The following is a 23,434-nucleotide window of genomic DNA, read 5'->3' as shown; positions in this document are numbered from 1 at the left end:
AAAAAAATAAAAAAAGTTTGTATATGATCCGCTGAGACACAGTTCATGATTCTAAAGTGCACTCACTATGCATTTTCTGACTTCCCCTCCTTTCCTTATTCTGCCCATTAACCAACTTTAATCTTAATTTCTTTTTTTCTGTCTTAGGTATTCATTGGCTATTTTCAAAGTAGATTCTTAATATTTCTGTGTAATGAGAAAGTATGCTCTCTGTAAAAGTGGATTATAGATATGTTTACCCAATATTTTTATTCAGTAAGCTCTCAAAGAGATAATTTAAATTTTCTGATAGCAAGGCTAACTTTGATCATGTTATCTAAATTGTAAAATATAACTTTTAATATGCTAATAATGTACCATATTTTAATTTTTATGTTAATTTAGGTTAAGCTTTCAAAAACCTGGTTTCTAATCCTTAATTCTGCACTTTCTTAGACTGTGCAATAAAAAAAACAATACATATTTTCCTCTGATAGTACACAGATAAAGAAAACACATGCAAATATGTTGCTCCCCACTATGTCTATGGAAGGCTTTTAATCTTGTCATCAATTTGCTCTTTTACTATAATTAAGTCACTACTTTGGTCAGAACCTATGATTGCACTTGTCAGTTAAGTATAGACTGTGTTCACTTAATAATGAATGTGTTCATTCATTATTTAGGAGATATTCTTCTTTTGTGCAACTTTAGTTTTAATAATTATTTCATCTACTATAAATCCATCTAGTAAGATTAATTGGTAGATACCAGAAACCATCCTAGATAATATGGTCAATACATAAACACATGTTAGCTACTCCTACAACCTCAAATTTTATGTCCTTTTGGTAGTAACATATGGTAATTTATCTTTTGTTGCCCTTAGCATATTCATGACCTGGAAACAATTTTATTGCTAGATTGTTGGTTTGCTCTATCTGAGATGGTTAATCATTAGTGTTTTATTATTAATGTTCTTTTATAAAGCATAAAACCATTTGGCAGCATTGTTTAGATTACAGTTTCTGAATAGATAGTTGGTTGTGACCGAGTAGTTGGCTTCCTTTCCCATTAAATTTGGGGGGGGCGGGGCTTAGGAGGTTTGTTTCAGAAATGAAATGGGGACAAAGGCATGTTGTTTTTGTTCTCAGTGAACATTATGATACTACAAATGGGTTCACATTAAAGTTAGGACTCAGTAAATTAAATGTTCCATTGAGCATACCGGTTATATCTACTCTCTAGAAAACTGCACTCAAATCATTATAAAAGTTCTGTGAAATGTTAAGAATAGTAAAATCTTAGTTCAAAGACCAAGAAGAATGTTAAATATCTTCTCAGGGATTTATAGATCAAATGTGGGAATATGTTTTGCTTGTCTGTACTTATATGATAAAGGGGTTCTAAATTTCTTTCTTTTCAATAAGTGGGGGGAAGTGAAAGGGAAGAAAAATGTGAATGATTGAAAACTTAAAAAAGAAAATAATAAAGTGATTGTCATGGTTAATATCTTTTGTAATATTAAAATGAATGAATTTTAAGAATTCACTTTATGAGAAAAATGGTTACTACTCAGTTTCTCTGCTTTTTGTAGGTTTTTTTTAATAAAGATTCTAAATTGTCAGACCCATATGATGAAAGTTATATTACAAATTTTATTTCTGGAAAGGAATATTAAACAAAGAGACAAGTATCTAGGTCTAGATTATTGCAAACAACGAATCCTCATGAGATAGTTGTATTATTTGAATTCTTATTACATATTTCCATTGGGCTTGGACCAATTATCATAGTTTACATAAATATAACTTTAAATAATGTGAATACATATACAAATGACCTGCTTTACAGCCTTCATTATTCACACTAAGTGGGATTCATTATTTTTTTACTAATTGAGACCTAACAGTGCTATGCTTTAGATGCATATGTACATAAACATATTTAACATTTCAATAGATCTATGAATTCCTCAATGTGGGTACCCTCTCCAGTGGTACACATCTAAACTGAATCACAGAATGATTCACAATAATGTGCTCCTATTAGTCCTCCATACAATGACTTATCCAATGGCTGGAAGCTTTCCACTAGGTCTTTTAACATTTTGTAGGTACCAGTGTGACATTTAAGTTGTTCAACTGGTCCAAGATTTTCCAATCATAATTTTCCTTGATAATATCTTTTTATGCCTTGTAACCTGCTGCAAAATACTCACCATGCATTTCTTCATTTGCCCTCCTGGGGTCATCTGTAATTTTTATTCATAATGAGACCAGCTTTTCTGTTCACCTCTTCAATGAGAACCTCTGACCGTGTACCATCTTCCATGGAGCTGCATCTTCCCTGTGTTCTGGCTTCCCTTGTGACTAGAATCTTTATATTGATATGGTCCATTCCCTAAGTCAACTCACTTGCTTATGGCCAAGGATCTCATAATTGAGTCATCAACAGTTAAATTAATATTTGTAGTTGATTTAAATCCATTTTGTGCTACTTTGCCACCAGTATTGCTAACAATAATAGGGGTCTATAGATGATATTGTATTTTTCTTTGTTTCATAGATTTCCATCTACTAAAAATTAACTACCTATTGTTATATAAAAATATGTATAAAACAAAGGTCTGTTTCATGAGGATTCATTTAATTTTCTCTGGTGATTTTTTCATATAAATTCAATATAGAGAAAACTAAGTAGGTCCATGGCTTCAACCTAAAACATGAGAATGAATGTTATATTATCAATTCTATACCTTACATGGATGCTATATAACTAGCTGTAAAATAAAGTTTTATTTAGGGTTGAAAATCCCATGAACTTGAGTAATGATAGTTGAATGAAGCTTGACATTGAGGGATTCAGGAGCTACTATTAGGAGAAACTTGTATTTTAAAAATAAAATATTTGTGAGAATGGTGTCTATTAATAATGTGGATATAAGAAGGAGAAAGGCAGGTTTTTACTTATGATTTTCTACAGAAAACCCCTCTGCACATTTACATATCTTAGAAACTTAGTGAATATAAAATCCTCTCATGGTTCTTTTTTGTTCACTAAAGCAATTGATTCAGTAGCAATAATGCAGCCTTACTGGAAGACATACCTCTATTAAGTTACTTTCAACCCAAATATTAAAATGATAGATTTAAGCATAGAGATAGTTCTATTCAGTGTTTCATTTTGTATCAGTATCAAGTAGATTATAAAAGAGGGAGACATCCTCACCAAAGATGTCTGAGGCAATATTCTATGCAAAGGCCAAGTAGAAGAGAATTCCCTGTTACAGGCATGTTTTCTAGTTGTTCCACATAGAAGACATTAGACTGATTACACTAGACTGTGAAATAACACATAGTTACTTAATGAGATCCATATGCATTCAGAAATCAGCCTAGCAATCCATGTTGGAAAACCAAAGTGGATGAAGGATATATGCTACCCTGATTATGATACACAGTTGAATGGACCATTCATTGAGTTAATCCAACAATACATACATCTTAAAAAAGTTTTAGTTAAAAAATGAAGTGGGCCTAGAATAGAATATGAAAAGAAAAGCAGACTTACATTTTACATAAAACATAAATGTGAGTTGTATTTGGGAAATTATGCATTTCACAGAGACTATGACCATACAATTCCTAAAATAACCCAGCTTCTTTTTTAAAAGCAGTATTTTCTTGATAAGTGTATAGGATTACATGATACCACTATCTCAGAAAAAAATTAAAATTTATGTAGCTCAAAGGGTAATAATAGTAATATGTGTAGTAATTGTAATAAAGTATTTGTTAATAGTTACTGTACTCTAATTTTAATTAGTAAGTGGTAGGCATCTAAATAAGTCACAACCATGTCTTATAGATCTATGACATGCATGACTAGAAAACTGAGGGCAATCATGTAGGGAGAGTAGGGGATGACAGATGGGGTAGGTTGAATGTTACAGTAATATAGATGAAGTGTTAAAACTACCTGAAGAAGGCCTCCAGGACCATATAGAGGACCTGAATGGAGACTTGCTGGAAAGACATGGATAAGATTCTCATAGGATGAGAATGTGTGTATGCTTTGTCTTCCACACCAGTGAAGAGATTACCCACAATAGTGAGTTCTGAAGTCCATCAAAGTATCCAAGTAAAACTTCCCAAAGAAATGAGCAAAGTTAACTCACTTTCCTTAAAAACCAAAACATTTTTGGGAAAGAATTTTAAAAGTCCCAAGTTAGATCCCAAGAAAAAAAACCTAAGCAATTGTGTATGTTAAAAAAAGGTAGACTTGATCATTTTAAAAACTTTGGAAAATTCAACCATAGCACATATTTTTTTTTTTAAAAAATCCCACAAGTAACGAAAAGAAAATAGAATCCAGTCATCCTTCTTTTCTCAGATAATGTTATTTCTTTAATAAACAGGGTTGGTAGTGAAATATAAATGGTCGAAGAGGTATAGACTTGAGGATGGTGTTCTACATGAATGTAAAACTGAATAGATCTTTAAATAATAGTTTGCCTTAGGCTTTGCATCTATAGAAATGAGACTGGAGCGTTATGCAATTGATATTTGGTTTTCCTTCTGTGAAGAAGTCAGTATAGTCTGCTATGGTGATTCTCAAAGTGTGGACTTACGTACCATGGGGTCCTTGAGACCTTATCAGCATGTTTGTGAAGTCAAAACTATTTTCATTATAACCGTAAGACATTTTAATTTCTAACACATGTATCAGTAAGGCAAAAATAACAATGTAGATGATAATTGTCAAAATGCCTATGTAGTTCTGTATTGCAAAGTATGGCTCTCCATAACGAAGATAGAAGAAGTATAACATTTATTCAGACACCAGAGAACCATATCCCATAACCAAATATTCAGCTCCCACAGCCAGTTAGCCCACTTTATCATAACAGCAACGAACTTAAAACACGATAGTGCAACATGGAGCCTCACCATCCCAAAACCTCTCCAACCCCCTGCTGGGGTTTTCCCAAAAACAAACAGTACAGCTAAGTCACAGTCTGTTCAGTCTCTTAACTATCACGACAGCCCTTAGCAGCCATTAGCAGCCATTACTGTTCATTCTCCCTCTCTCTGCATTTCCTGTGACATAACTTCCTTTTCCTGTCAGGAAGCTCCTCCTACGACATGTGAGTTAGGCTTCCTGTGACATAAGCAGGTCACATGGCCTATTAGTGGGTGGGAAAGATCTTCAAAACTACATTGGTACTACATTTGACACCAAGATCTTTCTTATCCATTACATAGGGCTTTGGGAATTCTGGGATAACTGGTGTCAACAGAACTTTACACAACAATATAACATAAGATAAGCATATAAAACAATGTCATCATTCCCCCTCAAATGAATAGGGCTCAGAATCTTGGGGAAGGGGCAAAGGTCTCATCCTCCAAAGCTTCTTCCTACTGAAATTAGATGTAGAGCTGTCCCTGCCCCAAGAGAGTAAGAGTCCTGTTTGACAGGTCAATTCTTTAGCAAGCTGACATCTGGAACTCAATTGATGCCAGGTCTAGGGATGACACATCACAGTCATGGACAGGTCCAGAGATCACACATCACAGTTGTGGACAGGTCCAGAAGTGACATCTGAACACATCAGAGGATGGCATCTAGCTTAAGCAATCAGGAATCTGCAGGTGGATGGCACTAAGCCTGCAGGAAACAAATCTCACAAACAAATTTAACAGACAAAAGTCCAAAAAGAAAAAAAGAGACTATCATAGCCTCATTCAGAATAGAATACATGAGTCAAGTGTACAATTTCATAATTATTTGCTCCTGGGTAAACCGCTGTTACAGTATTGTCTTTCCCATGTGCTATAATTTCTGCAGTCTTTGGAACATCATCCAACTTCTGTTTTACTCATACTTTAGCACCCAGTTTTATTCTGTCAGTAGAACCAAATCCTTCCTTTCCTCTGATAGTTATTTTGGGAGAAGGGTCAGTTTTCACAAGGGGTATTGTTTTACAAGGAATAATAATCAATTGAAATATTCTGTCATTTTTACACAAGTGTCTAGGTTCTTCACCTAAATTCTGGAGTGTCACAATAATTTCTCCTTGATAACTAGAATCTATCACTCCAGCCAATACATGTATTCCTTGAGCTGCTAATCCTGCTTTAGGTAATATCTGTCCAAAATGGTTCTTAGGGATTCTCATACATATCCCAGTAGAGATTTTTCTTATCTCTTTTCTATCCAACCAAAAGTTCTCTGAACAATGTAAATTGTATCCTGTCAAAGCAGGTATTCCTGGATATGGTGGTGGGACATCTTCCCTCACAGTCCAAAACTCAATATTTTGTATCTTATGTGTTTTTCATCTTCTAATTTGCAGATTTGGGGTCATCATTCTGGGTAAAGGTGTACTTCCTCCTAATGTTCTATTTATTCAAATTACATAAAGCAGTAAACAAATTATCCTTCCAATGTTGATGCAAATTATTAGAACTTAACTTTGTTAACTGTTCTTTCAACAATTCATTCATTCTTTCTATCAACCCAGATGCTTGTGGATAATATGGAATATGATATATCCATTCTATATTGTTCAATACACAATATCTCTTCATCTCATTACCTTTGAAATGTGACCCATTGTCACTTTGAATCTGCATTGGGGTTTCGTAGTATAGACTAATAATATCTAGAGTTTTACAGGTGTTTTTCTGGGTTGCATTCTTATAAGGACAAACCAGTAGTACATCTGAATAGATGTCAACACAATATAAATTTACATCCTCCCATCCTGGGATAACCATTTCTCACTCTCAAACCCTTCTACCTCTAAATAGAGATCTTATACCTTGCGATCTTATTCATGATGCTGAGTTGTATCATTAAGGCAATAATAACAATGTAGATGATAATTGTCAAAATGCCTATGTAGTTCTGCATTGCAAAGTATATGAGACTCTCCACATAGAAGGTAGAAGAGGTAAACCATTTATTCAGACACCAGAGAATCATATCCCACAAGCCATTTACCCAATTTATCAGAGCAGTAAAGCATTCAATAGATAATATCACAACATGGAGCCTCGCCATCCCAAAACCTTTCCGACCCCCTGCTGGGGTCTTCCCAAAAACAAACTCACAGTACAGTTAAGTCACAGTCTGTACAGCTCTAACTATCACGATGGCCCTTAGCAGCCGTAACTGTGGTCTCAATCAATCTCTCTCTCTCTCTGCATTTCCTGTGACATAACTTCCTTTTCCTGGCAGGAAGCTCCTCCCATTACATGTGAATTAGGCTTCCTGTGATGTAAGCAGGTCACATGGCCCATTAGTGAGTGGGGAAGATCTTCAAATCTAAATTACTACTACATTGGGGGGAGGGCGGAAATGATGATATTGTTTTATATGCTTATCTTGTGTTATCCCTGTTATATTGTTATGTAAACTTCTGTTGACACCAGTTATCCCAGAATTCCCATTGCCCTATTTAATGGATAAGAAAGATCTTGGGAACAAATGTAGTAGCAATTTAGATCTGAAGATCTTTCCCACCTATTAATAGGCCATGACCTGCTTACATCACAGGAAGCCTAAGTCACATGTAATGGGAGGAGCTTCCTGACAGGAAAAGGAAGTTATGGAGAGAGAGAGAGAGAGAGAGAGAGAGAGAGCGAGAGAGCGAGCGCAGTTATGTCTGCTAATGGCTGTTAAGGGCCGTCATGATAGAGCTGAACAGGCTGACTTAACTGTACTGTGAGTTGTCTTTGGGAAGACCCCAGCAGGGAGTTGGAGAGGTTTTGGGATGGTGAGGCTCCATGTTGTGATATTATCTATTGAATGCTTTACTGCTCTGATAAATTGGGTAAATGGCTTGTGGGATGTGATTCTCTGGTGTCTGAATAAATGGTTTACCTCTTCTACCTTCTATGTGGAGAGTCTCATATACTTTGCAATGCAGAACTACATAGGCATTTTGACAATTATCATATACATTGTTATTATTGCCTTACTGATACAACTCAGCAAATAAATTTACATATAAATATATTATATATACACGTATGTATCTTTATATGTATGTATGTATGTATGTATGTGTGTATATATTCAAACCTGGATAAATAAAAACTCTTGTGAAGGGGTTTCTCAATAATTTTTAAGATTGTCAAAGGCTCTTGAGACCAAAAAGTTTGAGAACCATGATACCAGAGGAAAGAGTAATGGAATGGGCACCATGACATTTGTGTGAATTTGAGCAAATTGCTATATGTTTCTGAGTGTAAATTTCTTCATCTGAAAATGATGGGGTTACTAAGGTTAACTTCTAGTCTTTCAATTCTTTGATTCTAATCCATGCTTCTTAACTTTTGTGCGCCATGGTCTCCTTTGGCAGTTTGGCAAATTCAGCCAATGTGTCTCTTCTCAGAATCAAATTTTTAAATGTATAAAACAAAATATACAGTGTTACATTGAAGTAGTTATCAAAATATTAAGAACTGGGTTCACAGACATTCCAAATCAGTGTTCTTCCAAATTTGTGTACTTCTTTCATTGTAAGTATGTATTTGCAACGATCCTATAATCTCATTGGTTAAGTCCAGTATTTGTATTTGGATATGTGATTTTAGTGATTCATTATAGAACCCACTTTGGAATAATGTGTTCCCTGTCTTGAATTCTCACTCCAAATCTAGCTTAAGTTCCAATAGAGTTTTCTAGTTAATGGAGTTGGAGTAGGGAATTTTTGTTGGTGTTATGGTTGGGAGGTGTTTTACTCCATGCTTTCAAGTTGACAATTAGCTTTTTTTTCAACCCTGAGCTTTTACACACTCATCTCTGGTTCCATCCTGGTACACAGTTTTTCTTCCCTACAGACAAGAAAGCTACCTGCAAAGAAAACAATTTTTATTTTTTAATCTTGCAAGAATCCACCAGGCCATGTATGTATCTTTCACAGACTGGTGGCTTCTGAAACCCTCAGAGGTATGATGAGAAACCTCTGATTGGTAAAAGCCACCTTCCCCCTTCCCAAGTAATGGGTTTTTTCTTACTAGAAAAATAGAGGAAAAATGTTCATTCAAAACTGGGAGGCTGATTTCTATTTTTTAAGAATAACAAATGTTTTTATTCCTCAGCAAAATATTTGTTTCTGTAACTAACATAGAGCTCATCTCCATTCATTTTGAATGCACAATATGGAAATGCTAGAAAAATTCAAATAACTAAAATATCAATTATAGTTTAAAGCCACTTTTCAGTTTCTCAGGAACTGATCCTCCAGTTCTTGTGTAGAGTATTCAGACTTTCTCCTTCATTCTGCCTCCCTCTCTATTTTACTTTCTTTCGTACAGTCAACTTCTTGTTACTGATACTGCCATAAGAAGGCTAAAGAGAAGGTGAAACTAAACTCAGACATTTTGTTTAATTGGCTGAAGGAGAAAGATTTAATGCAATAGGTCTGGAAAATCTGTGGACTCCCTCCATCTGTATCATCATCATCATATAAGTAAGAAATAACCCGCACTTTATTAACTTTTGCCCACATGAGGGTTTTTTTTAAATCCCGTTTATATTGTATCAGATATCTGAAAATCTAACTTGAAGTAAATTAAACAATTATATAAAATATGAAGGCATTAAGGAATAAGTAAAAATGACTATTGCAGCTAGAGAGCAAAGCTTTTTAAGAAGATCTTGGTTAACATCCCACCTCTGACATATGCTGGCTTTGTGAACCTCAGCAAATTGTTTAACCTCTTAGTGCCCCCAGAAAAATTCTTAACAAATGCTAGTCTCCATTGGGAAATGAAATTCCATGTCAGGGATTCCCTACTATGAGAAAATTAGAGGATTAATTAATAAAGTGAAACATTTATTTTAAAATATTAGATAGCTAAATAAGATTCTCAGTTTGCTTTAAAAAAAAAACAGTGTTTGTCTTTTTCTGGCATTAGACCTATCCTTTTTTTGCTTTTGGCTTAGCATTTCAATCAATACCAGTTCTTGAATTATATAGATTGTTACAACATAAATAGCTTCTAAACTTACCTAACTCTCAATTTTAAGTCATTTTGGACTATGTTAGGCAAAATTAAGGGACATCCTTTTGTTCAGTTAAAGGATTTCAAATAGATCACTAAAAATAGATGTATCAAAATTTGCTTTTTTACTTACTTAGCTATCATAATAAGAAATATAAATAATAAAGGCCATTATTACTTTTTAGTAGTTTTACTTTTTCAGTTTTTTTCTTTCTTTATGCCACAAGGGAGATTCTGTTATTGCCAGGTTTGTTGCTGTTTGTTATTGTTAATTTTAGGAGGAGGGGGAAGGAAATTTGACTTTGAAATAAAATAAAGCTAAATCAGTTCCTTGAGATTTCTTCTTGAATTTGTATCAAGAAATTTGGAGATTTACTATAGTTTTCAGTAACTTCAGAATAAAATCCTTACATCTTCAAAAGCTTAGCTATAATGCTCTGTGTTTATATTGTTGCCTCAACATCTGTTCATGGTCATATATACAGCAAGTTACCAAGTAGACCACTGTAAAATGATTCCAAGTACAACATAAAAGTCAATACAGGCAATCTCCAACTTATACATAGATTATGTTCCACATATATGCATTGTAAGTTGACAACTTGCAACACAGAATACATATTCCTATAAAAATATGGTTATTATATTACAATAGGCAGTTTCTATATTGAGTAAATCAGAAGCAAGTAAAAATCACTTTAGGCAGCAAACATTGACCTGCTTCTCACATAGAGAAATATAGCAGCTCAGGGCAGCAACAATTTGGAATATGCCAGTGTTTGGAAAATTTTATAGAAAAGGATCATAAAACAAGAGCATCTCCACTTATTAAAACAGCAAGAAACAGTGGAAAGAAGGCGTGAAATTGTGTTTCAGTAAGAGAGTCAACAAAGCAAAGTCATTCCAGGAGTGTTTAAGGATGAACCTAAAAGGAGGGTGACAAAGATGATAAATACCTGTTAAGATTTCATTAATAAACTCTTTTCACCATTAAGGATAGTGGACTCACCACATTGATACCCTAATATGTCAGTTCCTATCCTACTATACTAAGCAAAGAAGTAAAAATTGGCTGAAGTAAACATAGATGGGAAGAGGAACTCTTCCAGATCAGGTATACATCAAGGAGGTCTGTGCTGGAGGATTTTTAGAACATAGTTTGATTCTCAAGGTATCAGGGTAAAGGGAAGATACTAAATGTATGTGGTGAAAAATCCTGTATATTATTATATAATATATAGCATATTATTATACTACTGTATATTATTACTACTAACTTACAATCAAGATGACAATAATAATTTCAACCCACAATCCTATATTCCCTTCTAATCTACACATGCATCAAAGTCAGCCTTGATGAGTAAATTAGAAGGCAATGAATAAGGTTTTTTTCAAATTACATTTTACATTGGCAGATCTTCATCATCACACAGTCATCTTTCAGGTACTTAAAAAATAATTCATCCTGTGCATAGTTTGCTGACTATTTTTTTAAAAAGCATTTGATTTGACAAAACCAACACTTTTAAAGCTTCCAAGGTGTTTCTTCACCTTAAAAGATAGAATAGCAGAGACAACCTCATTCAAGAATCTCCTGTTTGTTAATATCAAGAAGAACATAAAACATGGATATGTATGCTCATCAAAGGTATCCTCTTATTGGAGGAGATCTATCAGAGTTCAGAGCAAAAAGATTCTCTTAGGAGGTGAAATCCTCCAGATGTTCCTGTTTTGAGATTGCACTGATTACAGCAAGTCATAAAACATTGTCTTGCCTTATAAATGAGATTCATTAAAAAGAGTTTGTCCTGTCTATCCAGATAAGAAAAATAAAGTGGATGAAAAATGCCTATCATCCAAATTATAACACGCAATCCAGTGGACAGCTTATAGAGCTCATCCATCATTTTATCTATGTCTATATGTATTATCTGTTTATTTCATATATATCTTAGACACTACAAATGGGCAATGGCTCAGAATTAAACAAGAGGAGAAAAGAGGGCTGGATTGCTTTTGAGAAACTGCAAAGTTTATTTTAAATTACTCCTAAGCTTCTCCCTAAAACAAAGCACCCTCTTTTTGAACACCAGCTTTCTTTTGATGATGTTGTATGTCTCTGGGTTATGGACACTGCAGTCTAAGAAGATTTGAAATTGAGGATAAGACAAATGCCATATGATGAATGAATGAAAAAAAATATTAAGCACTCATAATGCACCAGGCATGTACTCAGTGCTAAGGATACAAATATAAGCAAGTAAGATAGCCCTTGCCTTCAAGGACCCTTTCATTTTAATGGGAAAAGACAGAGGATAAAGGGGAACTATAAAGTGGGTTTGGTAAACAAGTGATGGTATGGTTTGGAATAGGCTGAGAAGTGGTATGAAGGTGTGGTGCTAGGCAATGTAAGGTAAAATCTCACCTATGAGAGCCCAAGGGCAGAGTAAAAATGGTTCCATTGTGAGGCAGATGAGAAGCATGGCTATAGGGCAGGTAGTAGGGTTTGAAAATGGCTGGGAAGTGATGAGGAGGCCTAATTCTGAGCCAGATAGAGCAAAGGCTCCATGATGGGTGTAAACACATTACAAACAAGAGATCATTAAAAATGTAAATATAAATGATGTAAGCAGTGACCTCAATGAAGTAAATGAACTATTAAAAAAGAAAATAGAGTTCTCACATTGTGAGAAAAAGGAATAATTTATGGTTGGCCTGTGTGTTCCACTGGTAAACTTGTACTTTTGAGAGATTGTAAGCTCCTTGAGGGCAGGACTACTTTTTTATATCTCTGGTGCTTAGCACAGTTCATGATATATAGTAGGCATGTAATAAATGGTTATTAATAGATAGAATGCAAGGAAGATCCCCAGCTTGTCGGGTAGGGCTCTGTGGTTAACATTTTAAAAATATGCAGACATGTGTCGCCCAGGATTGACAGAGACATAAATGGGTAGCAGTCTTCAGTCTTTGAAGTTATATCCACACTGATATAACCACAGATCCACTGGAGGATTAGACACTTGATGATGGAATGAGCCTTAGAGGTCATCTAATCCAACACTTTCATATCAGAGTTAGGATTCAAATCTTGTCCTCATGTTTTCCCTTTCCTTCTCCCTCCCTTCCTCTCTCCCCTCTCCTTCCCCTTGCTTCCTAGAATAGTTTTCATAGTTTTTAGATGTGTCAAACATAACTCACTTAACCTAAAGGTTAACATAATACAAGAATAATATTCATAGTAGCATTTCACCTCTACTTATCATCATTCTATAGCATCATTTCACTGATAAAATGTATTCCATATTCTATCTTGGAATTTTAAAAAAAGACATCTCTACTCACTTCTGTGCTTAGCAGTCTCCCCATAAAAGATGGAGGGTAGGTCAGGCCATGGTCAAATAGACAGTCCAAGGCTTGATTAGTTGGTGAACGCTCTATGTCAGCACAGTAAAAGGTACCTATCAACAACTACATTTGCTCAGAATCAAAGCAGAAAGTATATTGGCCTCCATAGTGCTAGTTGCTCCACATGATCTATGTACAAGTCATTGTTAGTCAAGTACTAACTGAGTAGTAAAAACCTTGGCTTGATTCTTGGCATTCTCACTTGTTTCTAAAAGAGCATATGGTCAGATCTGTACCTGCTCCCCCTCCCCCCACCACACACACGGACATATACACACATTATATATGTATATGTATATATAAATTTTTTTCAAAATTGATACTCCACTTTGGAAAGTGATTTGGTTTCGAACACTTGTTTGTTTTGTTTGATTTCCATAGTGAGATTGAAAAAGGGCAGGAATAGTGGTAATTTATATAGGAAATGTTTCACAAGTATTTGAGTATTCTGTAAGGCCATCTAATGCTTTGTCTCCATCATAGAATCCAAATTTATTTATTTTGATACTGACAATGAAATAGTCCAGCAGACTGAACTAACTTTGTGAGAGTAATGCCATGTGATATAAATTCAGCATGTCAGAGGTAGTAGGGTAGATAGATCTTAGCTACTTAGTAGCTCTTGCTTAAAAATTTCTATCCTAAAAATATTTCATAGATTGAATCCTGAATCTTATTTTGTGCATATATTTATAAACTGAACCAGATCTCCATAGAAGAGATGTTAGCTTCTAGTTCTGAGTTATTCTAACCTCTGACAGGGATATAATCTTTATTTTCTTTTCTGAATGTGGAAGTGACAGAAGCCTGTGTGATGTGGTCTTGAATATGTATGTCAGAAACAGTCTGCCAGTCCTGATTTTAATGGACCAGTCCTATGTGAATTGACAGCTCAATGACATTGAATGGTGACAGCTGATGCCACTCCCTGGAATGACTGCCTGCTAATCTACTTTGGCTTTTTTCCCTGCAGTGAATTTGTTAGCTGTTTCATGCAGCTCATATGTCCTATCCTAACCTCTACCTTATTTTTTAGTGCACTAAAAGCCCTTTTTAGAGGATTACTTGTTAATAGACAAGACTGCCAGCAACATGGTAGATTGGTTCAAAATACATAAAAACAGTTTCTTCCTTATGTTAATCTAACAATGCCTTTTACTATCTTGGCATGTTTTGAAATGTCCAGATTCGTTAAATGTTAAGCACATTTGTAAAGCTGTTGGGTAAAAAATCACTGCAGTAGATTTATTTATTTATATTTCGGCTGGATGATTTTAACGAAATGAATCTACATGAAACCTGGTACCTTGTTTAGCATGAATGTTATTGTATAGCCATGGTTCTATATTTGGAACTTTTTGCTTATTTCTCAGTATAGAATGATTATTTACTCTACTGAAACTGTTTCCAAAGCATTTTCCCCCAGATAAGTCAAAAGAGTTTAATTGAGTAAGAGTTTGGGAATAAATAGAATTGTTAAATCAGTTAAATCAGCAACTAAGAATTTTTCTCCCTCTACCCCAATCCTACCTCAGTCGTCTCCACTGAGGAATGGATATGTCATTTTACTAGTGTGAATTATCTGAGTGGAAAATGACGGACTATTCCATGGTACAAAGTTGCAGGCTGATTAATGAATGGGTAAAACTAAGGTACAATAAAAAGATATTGAGAGCAATGAAGCCACTGCCTTAGTTTGCCATTTTCTGGACTTAAAGAACCACTAACTGATTTTTATTTTCCTCTGTGACAATTATCATGTCTATTCTTCCATGTAATACTGTCCTATGCATCTCTTTGTTAGACAAAGATGAATGCTCCAAGGATAATGGGGGATGTCAACATGAATGCATCAATACTGTGGGAAGCTATGTGTGTCAGTGTCGAAATGGATTTGTACTTCATGAGAACAAACATGACTGCAAGGAAGGTAAGTGGAGGCTCTTTCAGTTAATAGATGACACAAGCATTATAAAGAATTTGGATATAGCAATGTGTCAGGAATGTAACATTGGTGAACTTCAGTCCATAATCAAACCAGTCTTTCCCTCTCCCAACTTCCCCTGCCATATTCCTTGGGAACTTTAAAATCCAAACCAATAACCCTGTCTTCTCCATTCTGTAAACTCTTCAACTGCTTTGACGTCTGTCTTCACGATATTTTAATTCCCTTTCAGGGTATTAACACTTTAGATCTCACCATTACTCAAAATGTTCAACTCTAAAATTCTCCTCTCTGGCTATTGCCAATGTCCTGTCCTAACTTTTGGTCTCTTATTCTCCATGTATATGTTATTTGTCCGTGACTTTATTCCATTGTATCCTCTTAAGTCTTCCCATATATTCACTGAGTTCTGGGCTCAATTCCCTCTTTTCCTAGCCTTGGTTTTAAGATTAACTATTCTGTAATGTGTTCTTCCACCTTTGACCCTTCAAATTTCTTTCATTCCCAGCTTGGTTCCTAATCCCTGAGTCTGAGTAGTCTTAGCATCTTGCTGGTATTAAACTCCTTACAGGATCATAGATTTAGAGCTAGAAGGAATCTCAGAGTTCATCTAGTCCAAAATCTTCATTTTATAGATAAAATAACTGAGGTACAGACAGGAGAAATCATTTGCCCAAGGCCATTCACTTAGTAAGTGGAAGAAGTTGGATTTGAATACAGGTCCTTTGACCCCAAATCCATTTCTCTCTACTGTAGTTAGCACACTGCCTCTTCCTGAGTGGCTAAATTGGTGTCCATGGTTCTCTTTGCTTTTGCCCAGCTATTGAGGGAAACACTTCTCTGGCTGGAGAAAATCCAAGGAAACCTATAGAATGGGGGTAATCACACATGCCAGGTGTAAAAACACATATAAACACAGAATGTAAGCGCAGCAAATTGAGAGAATGCTTATTGTATGGCTTCTATACCTAAGTCAAAAAAAGGGAAAAATACACATGTGCATATATTCTTCCCTCTTTGAACCAATTCTGATGAGAATAAGGTTCAAGCATTGCCCACCACCCATTCATTTTCCCCTTCGTTATAAAAGCTCTTCCTTGCATGCTTCTGTTTTGTAAGATTTTCCCCATTCTTTCTCTCCCTTCCCACTTCTCCAAATACATCCCTCTTTCTCCTTCATTTTTTAGAAGTTTTCCCAACATAACCTACTCACAACCATACCCTCTGTCTCTGTGGACTCCTTCTAACTGCCCTTATGATGATGAAGTTCTTAGAAATTAAATGTATCATGTTTCTCTTTAACAGTTTAACTTCATTGAGTTCCTTATGATTACTCTTTCAGGTTTACCTTTCTATACTCCACTTGTGTTTGAATGTCAAATTTTCTGTGTAGTTCTGTTCTTTTCCTCAGGAATGCTTGAAAGTCTTTTATTTCATGAAATATCCATTTTCCCTGAAAGATTATACTCAGTTTTGTTGGATAGGTTATTCTTTGTTGTAATCCTAGTTTTGTGCCTTCGGGAATATTATGTTTCAAGCCCTCTGCTCCTTTAACATGGAACCTGCTAAATCTTGTGCCATCCTGACTATGGCTCCATGATATTTGAATTGTTTCTTTTTGTCTGCTTACAACATCTTCTCCAGAACCTGGGAGCTCTGGAATTTGGTTATAATATTCCAGGGAATTTTCATTTGGGGATCACTTTTAGGAGGTGATTTGGGGATTCTTTTAATTTCTATTTTTCCTCTGGAACTAACCTATAAGAAACAGTTTTCCTTTATAATTTCTTGAAATATGAGGTGTAAGGGTTTTTTTAATCGTGACTTTCAGGCAGTCCAATAATTCTTAAAATTATCTCTCCTTGACCTATTTTACAAGTCAGTTGTTTTTCTGATGAGATAGTCTATATTTTCTTCCATTTTTTCATTTTTGATTTTGTTTTATTGTTTCTTGATGTCTCATGATGTCTTATGAAGTTATGAGCTTCCACCTGCCCAATTCTAATTTTTAAGTCATTATTTTTCTTCAGTGAGCTTTTGTACGCTTTTTCCATTTCATCAGTTCTGCTTTTTAAGTAGTTACTTTCTTCAGTGAATTTTTGTGCCTCTTGTACCATTAGGCCAATTCTGGTTTTTTTCAATTCTGTTTTTGAAAGTGTTATTGTAGTATTTTTATGCCTATTTTACCAAGTTGTTAATTTATTTTTTCATAATTTTTTATCACTCTCATTTCTTTTCTCATTTTTTCTTCTACCAATCTTTATTAAACTCTTCCAGGAATTCTTATTGGACTTGAGTCCAATTAGCATCATTCTTTTGAGGCTTTGCTTACAGCTGTTTTCACATTGTTTTCTTTTTCTGAGTTTGTATTTTGGTCTTCCCTGCCACTGTAATAGCTTTTTATGGTCAAGTTCCTTTTTTTGGTTGTTGTTGTTTGCTTATTTTTCCAGCTTATTTCTTGACCTTGAACTTTATATTAAAGTTGGGCTCTGCTTTCTTGGTAATAGGGAGACACTGTCTCAAGCTTCAGGCTTTTTCATGCTGCTCTTTTCAGAGCTAGATTTGGGAGTCTGCAACTTTTCAGTGCTTCCAAGGTGGTGCAATCTGGGGAGAGGTGTGGTCACTACTCTTCTGGTCTGTGCTCTGGTCTTTACCTATGAAGGTTCCCTGTTCCCTTAAAGCTGCAAGTACTAGTACTCTTCTTTGGTCCTAGAACTCTGGCCATGTTCCCTGGTCTCCTGCAGCCACAAGTGCTGGTGTTTTTCTCTGTGTTGAACTGCAACCAAGGCCCCTACTCCCTCGTGACTGACCACAAGCACTCCTCACTGCCCTGGAACTGTGACCCCAAACTGTACATGGTCAATAGAGTTGCCAAATAGTTCTAACGAAAGATCCTCTGTACTCTCTGACCAGTTGTCTGATCGCCTACCATCTCTGGTTCTATGAGCTCCCAAAGCTGCTGCTACCAGCACTGTCACAGCCACTCCCAAGGCTTACTGTTGATGCTGCTGCCTTATGGATGGGCTCCAGGCAGGCCCCCCACCTTAATCTAGAAAAATGTCTTACCCTGACTTTTGTTGCCCATACTGCTCCAGAATTTGATTGGAAACATTTTGTTAAATTTGGATGGGAATGTTGGGAGATTTCAGCTGAACTGCTGACTCTACTTGGCCATCTTTTTTCCCCTTTCCTTAATTTATCTTTGGTTTTCAACATTCACTTTTATAGTATTTTGAGTTCTATATTTCCCCCCTCTCACTCTCTCCCCCCTTCCCAAGACAGCATGCAATATGATATAGGCTATACATGTGCAATCATATTAAACATATTTCCACATTAGTCATGTTGTGAAAGAAGAATCAGAACAAAAAGGAAAAACCACAAGAAAGAAAGAAAAAAGAGAAAAAATAGGATGCTTCAATCTGCATTCAGACTCCATAGTTCTTTTTCTGGATGTGGATAGCATTTTCTATCATGAGTCTTTTGGAATTGTCTTAGATCATTGTATTGCATAGAAGAGTCTGTCAAAGTTGCTTATTGCTCAGTGTTGCTGTTACTGGGTACCATGTTCTCCTGGTTCTGTTCACTTCACCCAGCATCAGTTCATGCAAGTCTTTCCAGGTTTTTCTGAAATCTTCCTGTTCACCATTTCTTATGGAACAATAGTAGCATATTTTACTGTATAATCATGGCATATTTTATGCCACATATTTTGCAAAAACATTGGGTGTGACCATCATGTGAAGCTTTTTAAAATTGTGCTGGTAGTACTTAAAAATCATTTATTACTAAACTGTCTTTGGTGCAAGATTAGGGTGCATGGAATACTCATGAATATATGTAAAAATTAGAGAGATGCAAATCTTACTCTATTAAGTGACTTTCTCATGGCAGCTTTGCAAGCCCATCAGCTCTGCTTGTGCCTATGGCTCTTTATTGGGTTAAGTGACACTACTGTTAGTACTGCAACACTCTAAACAAACCATGCCTGTGCATGTGCTGAGAATTCTAGACTCATGGCTTGCAATGCACAAGAGATAAATACATGTACATATGCCACTGGTGAATACATTGCTGCTCTGTTTACCTTTTGTTTTTTCATTGTCACTTTCATTTTATTTCTAAAAAATATGTGGGTGACCAGTATAAGGAGCAAACACATCTTATGTATAATGAACATACGATCTTTTACAATGAGTTACTATTATTTACCAAACTTACACAGATGTTATTGTTGATTAATAAAATGCAAATTAATTTTGAAAGTATTAGTGGATTCATGGAAACCTTTCATGATGATGTATTTTCCCACTAAAGTCCTACTATGATGCTTCACAATAGCTGGAGGCAAACCCGAGTTCTCCAGGGCCATGAAAGAGAGCTCTAGTAGGTTCCACCATGAAAAATAAAAGGAGACGCTCAATCTTGGCCCCTTAGTTACTCCTTCAGTGGTATTAACAGAGTGTTGGGAAAAGTAACAAAGGATGTTAAGAATCACAAAGACCATCTATAGACATTGATTTAATTGTTAATATTCTTAAAAGTGAGACACTGGTCGAATTACCTACTCAATATATTATATGAAGAACAGAAAAATCACATCAATATTTAAATTCTTGCTATAAATAAAACTAGGAGCTAAAACTCTAAGATTAAAAAAAAAAAACTTCTAGAGATAGTTTTGTAATGCATCCCAAAACAAGAAACAAATTCTTTGCTACCACAAAAAGAGCAGCTATAAATATTTTTGTACATACAGGTCCCTTTCACACTTATGTAATCAATTTGGGATACAGACCTAGAAATTGTATTGCTGGGTCAAAGGGTATGCACATTTTTATAGCCCTTTGGGCATAGTCCCAAATTGCTCTCCAGAATGGCTGGATCAGGTCACAACTCCACTAACAGTGTAACAGTGTTCCAATTTTCCCACATCCTCTCCAGCATTTCTCATTTTCCTGTTTTGTCATTTTAGCCAATCTCATAGGAGAGATGTGGTACCTAAGAGTTGTTTGATTTACCTTTCTCTAAGCAATAGTAATGTAGAGTATTTTTTCATATAAATATAGGTATCTTTAATTTCTTCCTCTGAAAACTGTGTGTTCATATCCTTTGCCCATTTCTCAATTGGGGAGTGACTTGTATTCTATAAATTTGGCTCAGTTCCTTGTATATTTTAGAGATGAAGCCTTTATTGAAGACACTGGTTGTAAAGATTTCCTCCCAATTTCCTGCTTCCCTCCTTATCATGGTTGCATTGGCTTTGTTTATACAAAAACTTTTTAATTTAACATAATCAAAATTATCCATTTGGCATTTTGTAGTGCTCTCTATCTCTTGCTGGGTTATGAATTCTTTCCTTTCCCATAAATCTGATAGGTAAACTATTCCTTGCTCTCCTAAATTGCTTATAGTATCAGCCTTTATTCCTAAATCATGAACCCATTTTGACTTTATTTTGGTATATGGTGTAAGATATTGGTCTATGCCCAGTTTCTGCCATATCATTTTCCAATTTTCCCAGCAGTTTTTGTGAAATACTGAATTCTTAGCCCATAAGCTGGATTCTTTGGGTTTATCAAAGAGTAGATGGCTATAGTCTTTGACTATTGCATCTTGTGTACCTAGCCTATCCCACTGATCTACCACTCTGTTTCTTAGCCAGTTTTGGTGACTGCTACTTTGTAGTACAGTTTGATATCTGCTATGGCTAGGCCACCTTCCCTAGCATTTCTTTTTTTTTTGGTTATTTTTTTTTATTTAATATATTTAGTTTTCAGCATTGATTCTCACAGGAGTTTGAATTACAAATTTTCTCCCCATTTCAACCCCCCCACTCCAAGATGGCGTAAATTCTGGTTGCCCTGTTCCCCAATCAGCCCTCCCTTCTGTCACCCCACTCCCCTCCCATCCCCTTTTCCCTTCCTTTCTTGTAGGGCAAGATAAATTTCTATGCCCCATTGCCTGTGTATCTTATTTTCTAGTTGCATGCAAAAACTTTTTTGTTTTTGTACATCTATTTTTTAAAACTTTGAGTTCCAAATTCTCTCCCCTCCTCCCTTCCCACCCACCCTCCCTAAGATGTCAAGCAATTCAACATGGGCCACATGCATATCATTATGTATAACCCTTCCACAATACTCATGTTGTGAAAGACTAACTATATTTTGCTTCTTCCTAACCTATGCCCCTTTATTGAATTTTCTCCCTTGATCCTGTCCCTTTTTCAAAAGTATTTGTTTTTGATTGCCTTCACCCCTATCTGCCCTCCCTTCTATCATCCCCCCTTTTTTTATCTTCCTCTTCCTTCTTTCCTGTGGGGTAAAATACCCAACTGAGTATGTATGGTATTCCCTCTTCAGGTCAAATCTGATGAGGGCAAGATTTACTCATTCCCCCTCAACGGCCTTCTCTTCTCTTCCTACAGAACTGCTTTTTCTTTCCACTTTTATGCGAGATAATTTACCCCATTCTATCTCTCCCTATCTCCCTCTCTCAATATATTCCTCTCGCATCCCTTATTCATCTACAGCTCACCCTCTGCCTGCTCTCTCTCTCTCTCTCTCTCTCTCTCTCTCTCTCTCTCTCTCTCTATATATATATATATATATATATATATATATATATATATGTATATACACATACACATATGCATACATACACACTCACATATACATATATATGTATATATATGTGTGTATATATACATATATATGTATATATGTGTGTGTATATGTATATATATATATATATATACATATATACATACACACACACACACACACACACACACATGCATATTCCCTTCAGCTACCCTAATACTGAGGTCTCATGAATCATACACATCATCTTTCCATGTAGATATGTAAACAAAACAGTTCCACTTTAGCAAGTCCCTTGCAATTTCTTTTTCTTGTTCTTTTTCTTGATTACCTTTTCATGTTTCTCTTGATTCTTGTGTTTGAAAGTCAAATTTTCTATTCAGCTCTAGTATTTTCACTGAGAAAGCTTGAAAGTTGTGTATTTTATTGAAAATCCATATTTTGCCTTGGAGCATGATACTCAGTTTTGCTGGGTAGGTGATTCTTGGTTTTAATCCTAGCTCCATTGACCTCCGGAGTATTGTATTCCAAACCCTTCGATCTCTTAATGTAGAAGCTGCTAGATCTTGGGTTATTCTGATTAGGTTTCCACAATACTCAAGTTGTTTCTTTCTGGCTGCTTGCAATATTTTCTCCTTGACCTGGAAACTCTGGAATTTGGCGACAATATTCCTGGGAGATTTCTTTTTGGGATCTATTTGAGGAGGCGATCGATGGATTCTTTCAATTTCTATTTTGCCCTGTGGCTCTAGAATATCAGGGCAGTTCTCCTTGATAATTTCTTGAAAGATGATATCTAGGCTCTTTTTTTGATCATGGCTTTCAGGTAGTCCAATAATTTTTAAATTATCTCTCCTGGATCTATTTTCCAGGTCAGTGGTTTTTCCAATGAGATATTTCACATTGTCTTCCATTTTTCCATTCCTTTGGTTCTGTTTTACAATATCTTGATTTCTCATAAAGTCACTGGCTTCCACTTGCTCCAATCTCATTTTTAAGGTAATATTTTCTTCAGTGGTCTTTTGGACCTCCTTTTCCATTTGGCTAATTCTGCCTTTCAAGGCATTCTTCTCCTCATTGGCTTTTTGGAGCTCTTTTGCCATTTGAGTTAGTCTATTTTTTAAGGTGTTGTTTTCTTCAGTATATTTTTCAGTATTTTTTTGGGTTTCCTTTAGCAAGTCATTGACTTGTTTTTCATGGTTTTCTCGCATCCTTCTCATTTCTCTTCCCAATTTTTCCTCTACTTCTCTAACTTGCTTTTCCAAATCCTTTTTGAGCTCTTCCATGGCCTGAGACCGGTTCATGTTTTTCTTGGAGGTTTTTGTTGTAGGCTCTATGACTTTGTTGACTTCTTCTGGCTGTATGTTTTGTTCTTCTTTGTCAGCAAAGAAGGATTCCAGAGTCTGAGACTAAATCTGGGTGCATTTTTGCTGCCTGGCCATGTTCCCAGCCAACTTACTTGACCCTTGAGTTTT

General features: G+C 35.6%; 1 protein-coding gene across 1 annotated transcript in view; it reads left to right on the top strand.

The window, feature by feature from the left end:
• TLL1 (tolloid like 1) overlaps window positions 1-23,434 on the top strand; it is a 332,054-nt gene that overhangs the window by 254,909 nt on the left and 53,711 nt on the right. Inside the window, exon 17 of the mRNA XM_036763870.1 lies at window positions 15,217-15,342. Coding sequence (XP_036619765.1) covers window positions 15,217-15,342 — 126 coding nt within the window. The remainder of the gene's footprint in view (window positions 1-15,216; window positions 15,343-23,434) is intronic.

The sequence above is a fragment of the Trichosurus vulpecula genome, chromosome 6 (genome assembly GCF_011100635.1).
Source record: "Trichosurus vulpecula isolate mTriVul1 chromosome 6, mTriVul1.pri, whole genome shotgun sequence".
In the NCBI taxonomy this organism is placed as follows: domain Eukaryota; kingdom Metazoa; phylum Chordata; class Mammalia; order Diprotodontia; family Phalangeridae; genus Trichosurus; species Trichosurus vulpecula.
This window is presented reverse-complemented; position numbering and strand designations above follow the sequence as displayed.